Raw genomic sequence first — 12,650 nt, 5'->3', positions numbered from 1 at the left:
CTTGCCCCGAACAGCTGAGTGGCCGGAGGCTGCTTAAGGGCTTCCCTGCCGCTCAGCTTTGGGGCTTCCTCTGCCAGCTCTACGCATGTGTCAGTCATTTTCTCCAATGACTGGTCAGATGGAATTACAGCAGAACTGATCAGATGGAATTACAGGGAAACTAATTGTTTGAACATCAATTGCCATTTTCAGATTGGACAATTGTAGTGTTGGGGATTTTCCCCCTCCCCCCCCCCATTTCCCTCCTTCCAGTTATGTCTGTCTTTACAGTGCTGCTTGATTGCTTTTGTACAAACTGAGGGTGGAAGGAGACAGTACAAAGATGATTGACAGCATTCTACAAGCAACTTGTTGGTTCAGATGCATAACCCTAGTGTTCAGGGCTACTAGACACATCTTCAAGAAAGATTATCGAGGTAAGAATCTAATATTTTTGTGCACATAATTTAATAATGAGCTGATTATTGTTGTTGATGAGTAATAATAGACTATAATTGGCCTTAACTGGCACCGGTTAGCAGTTATGCACCTATCTGCCCTTAGTAGATATTCTATAAGTTGGGTACTCAAATTTCAGAGCACACAACTTCAAGGTGGGGCATGGGAGGGTCAGGGAGTATGTCAGGCAATTATGCATATATTAGAATGCTAGCATTTATGCACCAACTGCCTATAGTTAGCTGCAAAAATTTACACCAGCATTGAGCTAGCCAAAGTGTTCATGCCTAACATTATACTAGCATTCTATAACAGTTGTGGCCACGACTTCTGATTTTGTGCTTAGCGTACATCAGTGGTCTCAAACTCAAACCCTTTGCAGGGCCACATTTTGGATTTGTAAGTACTTGGAGGGCCTCAGAAAAAAATAGTTAATGTCTTATTAAAGAAATGACAATTTTGCAAGAGGTAAAACTCTTTATAGCTTATAAATCCTTTTGGCTAAGTCTTAATAAAAATATTGTAATTTATAGCTAGAGACATATGATCAAGATACTGTTTTATATTACTTTTGTGATTATGATAAACATAGCAAGGGCCTCAAAATAGTACCTGGCGGGCCGCATGTGGCCCCCCCCGGGCCGCAAGTTGAGACCACTGGCGTACATCATCCTGGTACCCAGCTTTAAGCAGGCTATAGAGAATTAGCCTTGTGTATTGCAATTTGTATATCGCCTTTCTTCTGTTGCAGTAAAGTGGTTTACAACATATTGTAAAACAAGTACTGTGTAAGTTAATATATGCATGCTAACATAAGAATAGTCATACGAGGTCAGACCAATCTAGCCCAGTAACCTATTTCCACAGTGGCCAATCCAGGTCTCAAGAACCTGGGAAAAACTACCGATCCCAGGGCAAGCAGTCCCCATGTCTGTCTCATAAGCAGATTATGGACTTTTCCTACATGAACGTGTCCAAACCTTTTTTTTTTTTTTTAGCTACGTTAACCACTCTTACCATATCTCTGGCAATGTGTTCCAGAGCTTAATTATTCTTTGAGTGAAAAAATATTTTCTTCTATAGGATTTAGAAGCATTTCTCTGTAACTTCGAGTATCCCCTATCCTTGTAATTTTTGATGGAGTAAAACATCACTCAGGATTTTGTAGATAAAAAATCTTATCTCCCCTCAGACTTCTCTTTTCCAAGCTGAAGAACCCTAACTTCTTTAGCCTTTCCTCTTTAACATCTGGACATACGTACAGCCAGGTGCACTGTGATGTACAAGAGACATTAACTAGTCCATCGCTAGGATAAGATGTCTATGATTTATTGCAATTTAATGTATAGTCTGTTCTCGTTATTCATATATTCCTGATGTATGATTTCACGTATCTGCAGATGTATCCGTTGACTTAAATTCCCCATTTGTACTGCCGTTTTTGTGTATTCGTGGGCCTGTTCTTAAAAACAGCTTTCACTTTCACTTTGAGGTCTGGTGTTTGCTTCCAGATATGGTCTCCAGGTGTCCAGAGAATGAATTATAAGCATCTACAGGTGTTCCAAGTGCTGTCCCATGCAGGATCCTAACCCTGTTTTCCTAGTAGGATCCATTGTTCACTTTCCATGATTTTGAGGCACAATGTGTACTGCTGGAACCTAATCTCTATTTGCGATTTCATGGTTTGTGAACATTTTTGTAAACTACTATCGTGGATAACAGACAGTACTGCGACTCATGCAATCCACATCAAAGAGAATAGACAGGAATGCCAATAAAATTAATAGGATAATAGAGATAGGTAAAGATGTTCTGCATGGGCAGTATAAACATGTTCATCAAAGAGGTAATTCGATAAAGAGGATACCAAAAAATGTGTTAAGTATCCACAGTGCTGGCATACAGTTGAAAGCATTCGCCATGGGATAAAATCATGCCATGGCACAAACACATTTCAAGGAATACATGCATATAAACATGTAAGTGGTAGTAATATGACTATTACACTATTCTGTAAATAGATGTTTAAATGCAATGGTGCATAGTTTGAAGGTGGGTGTATGCACAGGTGGAGCCTGGGTAAAATATTAGAATTTAGGCATGTAAGTACCAGTTTCCAAGTTACTTATATTTATTCTTGTTGCCTCAATCTTGGTGCCTGCCTTGTAGAATTACCCATAAGTGTCCTTTTTGAGGTCAGATAGGGCAATGGTTGTCAGATAGGGCAATGGAGGTCAGATAGGGCAATCCAATCCTGGAGGCACACTGCCCATCTTAGTGTATGCAAATGTCGAACATGTCCTAAAAAACAGATCAGTTAAGGTAGTGAACCACATAAATAGTAGAGCCAAGATTAGCAATTGGTTCTCCATTTTGTGTTTTCACCTCTAAGCTACAGTGCCATATAATTTATTGTCTTTCTCCAATGGAATAGGAAGCACAGAAGGTTACGAGCTCGTTCAAGATCTTCTTCCACATCTTCTCGGTCTTCCCATTCCTGTCGAGTGGGAGGAGGAGCAGCAGGAGCAGGCGGAGGAGAAGAGTACCCCACTGCCGAAAGTGAAGAGAAAGAGGAAGGTGTCCCAGGTTTCGATAAGTCTCGCCTTGGTACCAAAGACTTTGTTGGTCCGAATGAGCGAGGAAGAGCCAGAGGAAGTTTTGTAAGTTGTTTTTTGGTTGGTTTTTTTTAAATGCACTGTGCCTTTACTGATCATGTGGTTTACATATTTTCCTTTCTGCATAACCTGTTTGTGTACATGTAGTGCATTCTTAGGAACAGCATATTGCAATTTGGATTTCTAACTATAATCTTGAGGACCTTACTTTCATTTCTTTCAATTGATTGAACCTTAGCACTTACTGCAAGGATAGCTTTCTGGTTATAAATTTCTATTGAGCCTCTGTAAAGTAGGCAGTACTTTACTTCAAAAAATTATTTTTTCAGTGCTTTCTAAATCTGAATTTACTTTTTATTCTGTTTGATTCATTCATCGATTGTGATCTGATCAGTATTAAAGTGCTGTTCCTGAATAAGATAGCACTTAGCATGTCTCTAAAGATTTTGTCTTTCTTTCTTTTTTTTTTTTAATTTCATTTTGTTGCCACAGCAATTCAGGGCGAGAGGCAGAGGATGGGGTAGAGGAACCTTCCCTGCAACCAGCAGCAACAACAACAACAACAATAATGATTTCCAAAAGCGAAACAGAGATGAAGAGTGGGACCCAGAGTACACCCCCAAAAGCAAAAAATATTACTTGGTACGTCCCTGAGAAAGGTTAAGAAAAGAATTTCCTTCCTTCTCCTACTGAAAACTTGTAGATATATTATCTTGCCTTTGTCATTGATTTTTACATAAAGAATTTAAAAAAATCAGTAGTACTATGTGGGTTATTAAAGATATCAAATCATGTCCTACTTCATTTCTTTGCTGGTGCTTTTGGTGTTATTCTGAAGTCTCCTTTTATTCTTTCTCATTCTAATGCAGGGTTTTTTGTTTTTTTTGTTTGGTTTTTAAATCCTGGCACCCTTTACATTGTAAAAACTCATTCCACTTTTCAGTTTGTGTTCAGTTCATGTTTTCGATATGTTGGCGTTGTGTCTTCACACTCGTCAACTTCTAGAAGATTGGTAATGATGGGAGAAGCTTTCAGGAACTTGAAACATTTATATCCTTATCCCACTAGACCAGTCTAGATGCTTAAGTTTGTGCCATCCTACTAGCAAGTAGAGACTGAAAAACTAATGAGTTGTGATGTCGTAGCAAAAGAACCCTAAGCAGAAGCTTGGCCAACCAGTATATCTCAGTCTCCAGCAGGTGGTAGATCAATGAATCCTCTGCAGACTGCAATGGTCTGGTAGGAATATATGTTGTCTTATTTTCTTGAAAACAAGTTTTTGGTCTCAAGCAGTGACTTAAAAAAAACAAACAAAGGGCTTAAGCTGAGAGATATTTTAAAAAAACCTACTGAATTTTTCTCTCAATCTCTGGTTTAGGATGTCAGTTTTTCTCAATCTCTGGTTTAAGATGAAGGTTTCAGGTCCCCCTCTTCCCCCCCACCCCACCAACCTCCTGTTTCTTTTGAGGGATAAGTAATTTTTGTGCTTCATAAAGAATTCACGTTGACAGAAGTTATCACCGTCACCATTCCCGTGGATAACCACCAGTATTTTTCAATACAAGGCTTTTGAGGGTCAGTGGTTGTGACCGTACATACTCCGATTCTTCCCTCTCTCCTTAAAGGATAACATGGAGATGGGTTCCCGCAGTTAACTAAAGGGACAGTGACAGTGACAAATTCTGTTACTGTGTCATTCTCTTCTGAGTTCCTTGTACAGCATTTCCCTGAGAACCCAACGAAATTATACCGTTCAACAGACAATTTGTTTCTCTGTTAAACAGGGTGCTTATTAGCTTTGAGTGTGTGTGGAGGGAAAAGGAAATGAGCCTTGTGTGAAAATACTGTCACTATGGACACCTGTGAATTTTTTACTCTGCTGAAGTTTTGTGGATTGTAAGCCATAACGGCCAGCCCTGCATGACAAAGAAAAGAAGGGCTGTGTGTGCAACACACAAAGAGAACCTTTCAGCTGGAAAATGTGCTCTTTCTGTGGCTGATGCCATGCCTTCATTTTTAAGAAAGGAACTGGTATCTGCAACACAGTTCTCCCATACAATAATTTGTATGGCACTATAGTTTAGTAGTAAAAACACAGAATGGAGAACTAAATGCTAATCTTGACTGTGGCTTACTGGTTGAGCTGCTGCCTCTGCACCCAGAGGTTGTGAAATCAAATCCCGGTGCTGCTCCTTGTGACTCTGGACAAGTCGCTTAATTCTCCAGTGCCCACTGCCTTGAAATGCCAAAGGAGATATGGTAAAGAGTTTTTAAATACCTACATGACAAAAATGCACATGAGGGGAATCTCTTTCATTTGAAAGGAAGCTCTAGAATGAGAGGGCATAGGATGAAGTTAAGAGACTCAGGAGTAAGCTAAGGAAATACTTTTTGTAGAAAGGGTGGTAGTACGTGGAATAGTGTCCCAGTAGAGGTGGTGGAGACAAAGACTGTGTCTGAATTCAAGAAAGTGTGGGCAGGCACTTGGGGTATCTTAGAGGAGGAGATAGTGGATGCTGCGGATGGGCAGACCAGATGGGCCATTTGGCCTTTATCTGCCATTATGTTTCTGTGTTTCTGACTCCAGAATTGGTCAACAGATGTTGCTTTTAAGACTAGGCTTAGTAAGTTGCCTTTTAAAGGATGTTTGCTCTTTGGTGAAGATTTAGAGAAGTTGGTAAAGAATCCAAGGTTCCTAGGTTACTGGAAGATCGACCATATCCTCTGTAGCTAGAGGATTTTCTGACAGAGGATGGTTTATAGAGGCTAGTAGACCAAGCAGACTAATTTCTACTCAGAGGATGAGATTTCCCTTCAGAAAGCAATCCCTTTCAAGAATCCCACAGAAGCAGCAGAGGGTTCCCTTAGTCTGCAGCAATGAATTGCAGAAGTACACAATAAAAGTTTGCAGGTCTCAAACCTCAAGCTCCCTCCAACTTTTCCGTAAACACCTAAAAACCTGGCTATTCTCAAAACTGTAACACTTCCCCCCCTCTTAGGCCTCTCCCACCCATCCTCACCCTTTTACACCTAATCCTTAAACCCTCCACTGGAGTTCCTCTCTCATCCTATTTCCTGTAAACCGTGCCGAGCTCTGCATCTATGGAGATGATGCGGTATATAAACCCAAGGTTTAGTTTAGTTTAGTTTAGGTCTATAATGCCTCCTATGCAATGTTCCCATTAAACCAGAAAAGTAGAGGTGCAAGTCATGATTTGGGCTTGTGTTCTGTGGTGAGGGTGCAAAGACGAGCAATTATTGAAAATCATGCCAAATTCTATTAAAAAATCGAGAAGGTAAATTATTTCTATTGAACTGGAAAGAAAATATAAAGCTGTACATAAAATATATTTCTTGTACAATCCCACTTTATTCCAGGACCAGTGGGTTATTTCCCTCTACCCACCAGGACTTTGTAGGAAGTCTCAGAATTCAGAGACTTAAACTCCTCCCCTTCATACCTCATCACTGTGCCAGTATCCCAGCTCCCCAGTCTTCCTTCCTACAAGCCAGGCTATAGGAGTCTGTCTTTTCTGCTCGTGTTTTCTTTCGCAAAGTTTGTGTTTTGCATTTGTGGTTTTCACCCTTGTGCTGTGGAGGTCCCCTGTGGGGACATCCTTGACTGTGGGAGATTGCAGACCTTTGGAAAAAGTCTGCATCTAGGGGATTCCCTGCTTCTCAGTAAGCCCCCTAGACAGCCTGCACATCAGACTGGACCTCGGGGACCGTTCCCTTAGGAGCTTGCTCACCCCAGGTTTGTCCCCTAGTGGATAGAGCAAAGCTGAGTGGTTCTGTGAAGGCATAACCAGGATTGGACTCTGTTCATCCACCAGGCATCTGCGTGGCATGTCCGAGGGTGGCAGAGGTCTCTGGAAGTAGTGGTCAGGCCGGTGGGGCAGTCAGAATACTTGAAATCCAGATTTCCAGTTCACTGAGGCAAAGGATCTCCCTGTGAGCTATTTTCAGCTCTTCAGTTTCTCTCATTCAACACGTCATGGTGAGTACAAGTTGACAGCCTGAATCAGCGATTTTGGCGGTCTTGAAAAGGGGTTTTTGAGTGGTTTCCCTGCATGCCCTACCCCTCCACACCTATAAAATCCCCAAACCCCCATTTTTTTTGAGGGTTCCTGTAATTTTCCCGGGCTCTTTCTTTAAAATCAGCACCCACGGCGGCCATCTTGGATTTTCCCCAATTCGAATTTAAGTATATTTTTCATACTTCCAAGCTTTGTTTTTGCAAGAAAACTTCATAGATGGCCTCCCCAGGACAGGATGGGATGAATTCATGCCTCATTTGTTGTGAATGACTGTCGGATGCACAGCTGTGTTCCACGTGCACTGCGGCCCTCAAGGGGTGTGAGGCTTGCCTGGATTTTGTGCCTTCGACCTCCAAGGAGGGTTTTCTAGCACCTTCTGCCCTGACTCCCATGAAAATGGCATCTGGGGACCCTGGTGAGCGCGCTGGTGACATTTTGGCAAAAAGCAAGCACATTTCTGGCAAATCCTCCAAACAGTCCAAACCTGATGTGCAGAGGTCGGCTCCCGCCACAGAGGATAGATTTTCTCCCAGAATTCATGAATATGCTTTATCAGGCGTACTTAGTTAAAAAGTCTCTTCCCGTTTCCCTTCCGCCAGCTCCGGCACTAGTCACAAGGACCCCTGCCTTGCAGGACCAAGGCCTTTTCTCTTTGTCTTCCTTCACAGATGCCAGCAGATAAGCCGGTTGTGCTCACGGTTGCACTGGACACTGTACTCTGCTTTCACTAGGAGGCACTGTGGCGGTCGCAGATGTGGCAAACTTGGTGGATCTCCAAGATCCGGATCGGTGCAGAGCCCCAGATTTTGAGGATGATCCCACTGTGCGCTGATTTTTCAAGCATGCGCACCTTGTTGATTTGATCTCAGAATCTCTTCAGGAACTGAAGCTGCAGTCTGAGCAGCTTGTCACTGTAAAATGTTCCTTCATGAGTGACCAGAGGCCAAAATCCGCCTCTTTTCCTGATCATCCTGACCTCGTTCAGATTCTGGGCATTTGGGAGACTTCTGAGGGTCCCTTGAAATGTGCTCATGCCATGACACGGCTTTATCCCATGACAGATGCTTTTAACAAGCACTTTGCTTCCCCGAAGGTGAATTCCTCGGTGGCAAAGATCACCAAGCACATTTCTCTCCCCAGTGATGGGGGCGTGGTCCTGAAAGATGTTAAGGACAGACGTGTGAATTTTGCTGCTGTTGGTGTCAAGGTGGCATTGGCCTCTTTTGCTGCTCAGGTGTGCCATTCCAAGCTGTGCCATGATTCTTTCACTGTGATGCTTCACATCTTGGATTTTCTCATCTCCAGTATGAATTATAAGGACGATGCTTTGTAAGACATATTGAAAGTTTTCACAAAGCTTGCTGCCTATTCTGTATCGGCTCGCAGGATATATTGGATCTGGCAGTGGTCTGATGATTCCTCTTCTAAGGCAATTTTGAGCCGGTTGCCATTTAAAGGACAGCTGTTGTTCGGTCAGAGTCTGGATGACCTTATGGCCAGTGTACAGAATTGCATGCCTAAGTCGTTGCCTGTGAATAGATCCCACCCTTCCAGGGGTTCGGGGCATTCTAATTTTTTATCCCTTCAGGTGCTCTTGTCCGTACGCTGGTCTGTCCACAGGACAGCAGTCCTCTTCATCTGCCAGATCGTGCTTCAGCCAGTCCCGATGTCAGCAATCCATGGGAAGTTGGCCGGTGGTTCCAGCAAAGAAACAGTTCTAACACCAGGCTGGTGTCTCTCCCACCCCACACCCCTCCCTGCATATAGGGGGTCAGTTGTCAGACTTTCTGGCAGAATTAGATTACATTAGACATTTCTATTCCGCCATTACCTTGCGGTTCAAGGCGGATTACAAAAGAGTTAAGAAGGAGGGTTACAAAGTAGGATCACAGGTCATTTCTTGTGAAGGTAGTATCAGTGAGTTAGGGAGAAGAAGGAAGGTACTTGTATTAAGTCTTTTTCAGGGATTTCTTGAATATAGTTTTTATTCATCTTGTAGTCTGGGGTTGTCATCAGTAGATTGGAGATTTGGTTATCTATTTTTGCTGCTTGAGTGGCTAGTAGGCCATCGTATAGTTTTTTTCCATTTAACTCCTTTGGGGGTGTGTGAATGGGGTGTGTGTTTTCAGAATGGCAGGCAATTACTTCCAACTGCTGGGTCCTGGAGGTTCTCAAGGATGGCTGCAAGCTAGAGTTTCTCTGTCCTCTGACCGAGTATTTTCTGGATTCTCCTGTGTGCCGCCTTGATAAGGTGCTTCGGGTGCAGTCCACAGGCTTCTGGATATTATGGCCTAGAACCCATTTCAGAATGAGATTTGGGCTCTGGGAGATACTCAATATAATTCATCGTTCCAAAGAAAATATCCGACGATTGGAAACATCCTGGACCTCAAGGCAGTCAATGTGGCACTGAAAGTGCCCCACTTCTGCATGGAGATGGTGCACTCGGTGATAGCATCAGTGACATTGGGAGAGTTTCTATCCTCCCTAGATCTGACCGAGACATATCTCCACATTCCCATTTTCCCAGAACACCCGGAAGTTCCAAGTCTTGGAGAAACACTTCCAGTTGGCGATGCACTTTGGAATGGCGACAGCACCCAGGACCTTCACCAAAGTGATGGTGTTGGTGATGACCCATCTTCACACCTTGGGTATCCTAGTTCACCCGTGTCTGGAATGGTTGATCAGAGCTCCCTTGCTGTCTGAGGGGCATCAGGCAGTTCAACAGGTGGTACAGTTGCTGCAGCGCCTGGGCTGGGTGATCACCTTCAAGAAGAGCCACCTCAAGCCGATTCAGGATTAGAATATCTTGGAGTTCGGTTTCACAAGGGACAGAAAAAAGTGTTCCTACCTGTCTCCCATCAGGAGAAGCTTCAACAGGTTGTCAGGGACCTTCTGGCCACTCCGACAGCATGGCAGTACCTTCAGATTCTGGGGGCCATGGAGGCAACAATCGATTTGGTCCCTTGGGCTAGAGCCCATCTGCGTCCACGGCAGGATGCTCTGCATTCAGGCTGGAATCCCCAGCAGACCCCATTACATGCATCCCTGCTCTGAATGACTGTGGCGCGGAACAGTCTGCATGGTGGTTGCAATCCTCTTGCTTTCCAGGCGCCTTCCCCTCCAGATCTCGGATTGGATGATTCTGTCTACGGATGCGAGTTTAAAAGGCTGGGGAGGGATGTGTATGGCCATCCCTGTTCAGGGCCAGTGTGTACCCTCAGAGCGCAAGTGGTCAATCAATCGCCTGCGCTTTGGGCAATTTGGTTGGCTCTTCTCCGCTTCGAGAATTGTCTCCATCTTCAGTCTTTCGTGTATGGGCCTTCCTTCTTTTAGGGGTTCATTGGCAGTTCATCTGGATGTTGTTCGTTTTCTGCGGGGGCGCTCTACGACTTCGACCTCCGTTGTGCCTTCCCTGTCTGATGTGGAATCTTAATCTGTTCTTTGTTCTCTGGCTTGTCCGGCTTACGAGCTTCTGGACCAGGCATCTCTAATGGATCTCAAGATCAAGATTGTATTTTGGGTGGCTATTACCTCAGCCTGAAGAGTCTCAGAACTCCAGGCTCTTTCCTGCAGGGATCCCTTTCTGCATATTGCAGATTCTACTATGATGCTGCGTACTGGTCCTTCCTTTCTTCCGAAAGTGGTTTCCGCCTTCCATGTCAATCAGGAAGCGCAGCTTCCTGCTTTTGCTTCATCTGGTTCGAGAGAGCAGGACCGGGTGTTATTGTCCTTAGATGTATGCAGACTTTTATTGTGGTATCTGGAGGTCACTAACAAGTTTCACCTCTGATCACTCACAAAAGTAGGCCAGCTTGTAAGGCTACCATTTCCAAGTGGATTCACATGGCCATTTCCGCGGCTTACTTGGTGGCTGGATGGAAGCCCCTCCCCCCCCCTTGCGGAGCGGGCTTAGTCATCTAGAGCTGTTTCGTCCTCTTGGGCAGAGTCGTCGGCTGTTTCTCTGAATGAGATTTGCAGGTCTGCTACCTGGTCCTTCTTACATATATTCACCAAGTTATACAGGATCGATGTTGGGGCCAAGCAGGATGCTACTTTTGGTGTCTCTGTTTTCACAGAGGGCTCATCAGTCCTACCCTGAATTTTTGGGGCTGGTCCTGGAATAAAGTGAGATTGTACAAGAATGAAAGATTAGGTTCTTTCTTACCTTTGCTAATCTTCTTTCTTGTAAATCCACACTTTATTCTGGGAACTCACCCCCATTCTTTGCTGATTTGCCGATTGTCTGCCTTTACAAGTACTGATAAGCTGGAGTTCTATTTTCTGACCAGCCTTTATAAGAGTGCCCCGAAGCCCATAGAGATTTAAAGGGCTTCAGGGCTGTTGCCGTGCGGCAGCCGCTAGCACAGCTTTGTAAAACAAGCCCATAGTTTGGGGGAGGGGGTGGGGAGAGCCCTGGTTCAGGCACCCCTTTCTGACAATGCAGGCTATGTCTCCCTATAGTCACTGTTTTGTCATAGGTTTCTAATGTTTCCTAACCTGTTTCTCATTTTGCATTGTTGCTATTTTGCATTTGTTAATATGAACAGAATTGGTTTACTTGTTGGGGAGTTCTCCCTGTTCTCCTCTCTCGTCCTCTACAGATGTTCCTGGCTGATTTTATACCGACTGAGGAGCTGGGAAACTGGCACAGTGATGAGGTAGGAGGGGGAGGGGTTTAAGTCTCTGAAATTCTGAGACTTCCCTCAAAGTCCTGGCGAATAGAGGGAAATAACCCACTGATCCCAGAATAAAGTGTGGATTACAAGAAAGAAGATTAGCAAAAGTAAAAACCAATAAACCTATTGGGAAAGCTAAACAAAACAGATTAATCATGCAATGAGTGCAAACAGAAAACTGTTTCAACACGCAGGACGCAGATCTTCACCCAGTATAGTTTCAAGTTTATTAAAAGTATGTTGTACACACAATATCAAATACTTCAATGCGTATGACAATTTAAAATTAGGAGACAAAAATAAAACAATTTGTACACATAAACATACAATGTATGTACACAAGTAATTAGCGATACAAAAGGGAAGAGGGGTAAACTACAATCTTTGAGGAAAGTAAAAGTACATTTAAGGAAAAAACAACATCAGGAGGGTGATGAAGAATGTTTTATAAATATGGCTAAACTTAAAAAGAGGATAGGGGAGGTTGTGACCTATACATAAGGTCTGGTTAACATTAGGTATTTGAGCCTGGGATTAATGATAGATGAATTATCCTATCTATGACTCAAATGCGTCTTTGTACAGGTAGCATTTTAATGTGTTTTTAAATTTTTCTAATGAGGTTTCTCCATGTAGATAGACTGGTAAGTTGTTCCAAAGCTGGGGTGCTATGACTGAAAAAATTGTAGATCTTCTAGTACCTATTATTTTTAGAGAAGGGATGGTCAGCAAATGCTGTTCCATTGATCTAAGTGTCCTGGCTGGAGAATATGGTATCAAAAAAGATCTAGAAATATTGGTGCATTGGTTTGTTGGATTTTGAAGATTAGTGCAATTTTTTATAGATTATTCTGTGCGAAATTGGTAACCAGTGTGCT

The 12,650-nt window shown here is 43.3% G+C and overlaps 1 protein-coding gene across 5 annotated transcripts in view; it reads left to right on the top strand.

Annotated features, from left to right (window-relative positions):
• THRAP3 (thyroid hormone receptor associated protein 3) overlaps positions 1 to 12,650 on the top strand; it is a 176,551-nt gene that overhangs the window by 144,822 nt on the left and 19,079 nt on the right. For all 5 annotated transcript variants that reach the window (XM_033953670.1, XM_033953669.1, XM_033953672.1 and 2 more), the window contains 2 exons: positions 2,873 to 3,098; positions 3,546 to 3,695. In XM_033953670.1, coding sequence (XP_033809561.1) covers positions 2,873 to 3,098; positions 3,546 to 3,695 — 376 coding nt within the window. The remainder of the gene's footprint in view (positions 1 to 2,872; positions 3,099 to 3,545; positions 3,696 to 12,650) is intronic.

The sequence above is a fragment of the Geotrypetes seraphini genome, chromosome 8 (genome assembly GCF_902459505.1).
Source record: "Geotrypetes seraphini chromosome 8, aGeoSer1.1, whole genome shotgun sequence".
Taxonomy (NCBI): domain Eukaryota; kingdom Metazoa; phylum Chordata; class Amphibia; order Gymnophiona; family Dermophiidae; genus Geotrypetes; species Geotrypetes seraphini.
Note: the sequence above shows the minus strand (reverse complement) of the source record. Positions and strands in the feature narration are given on the sequence as shown.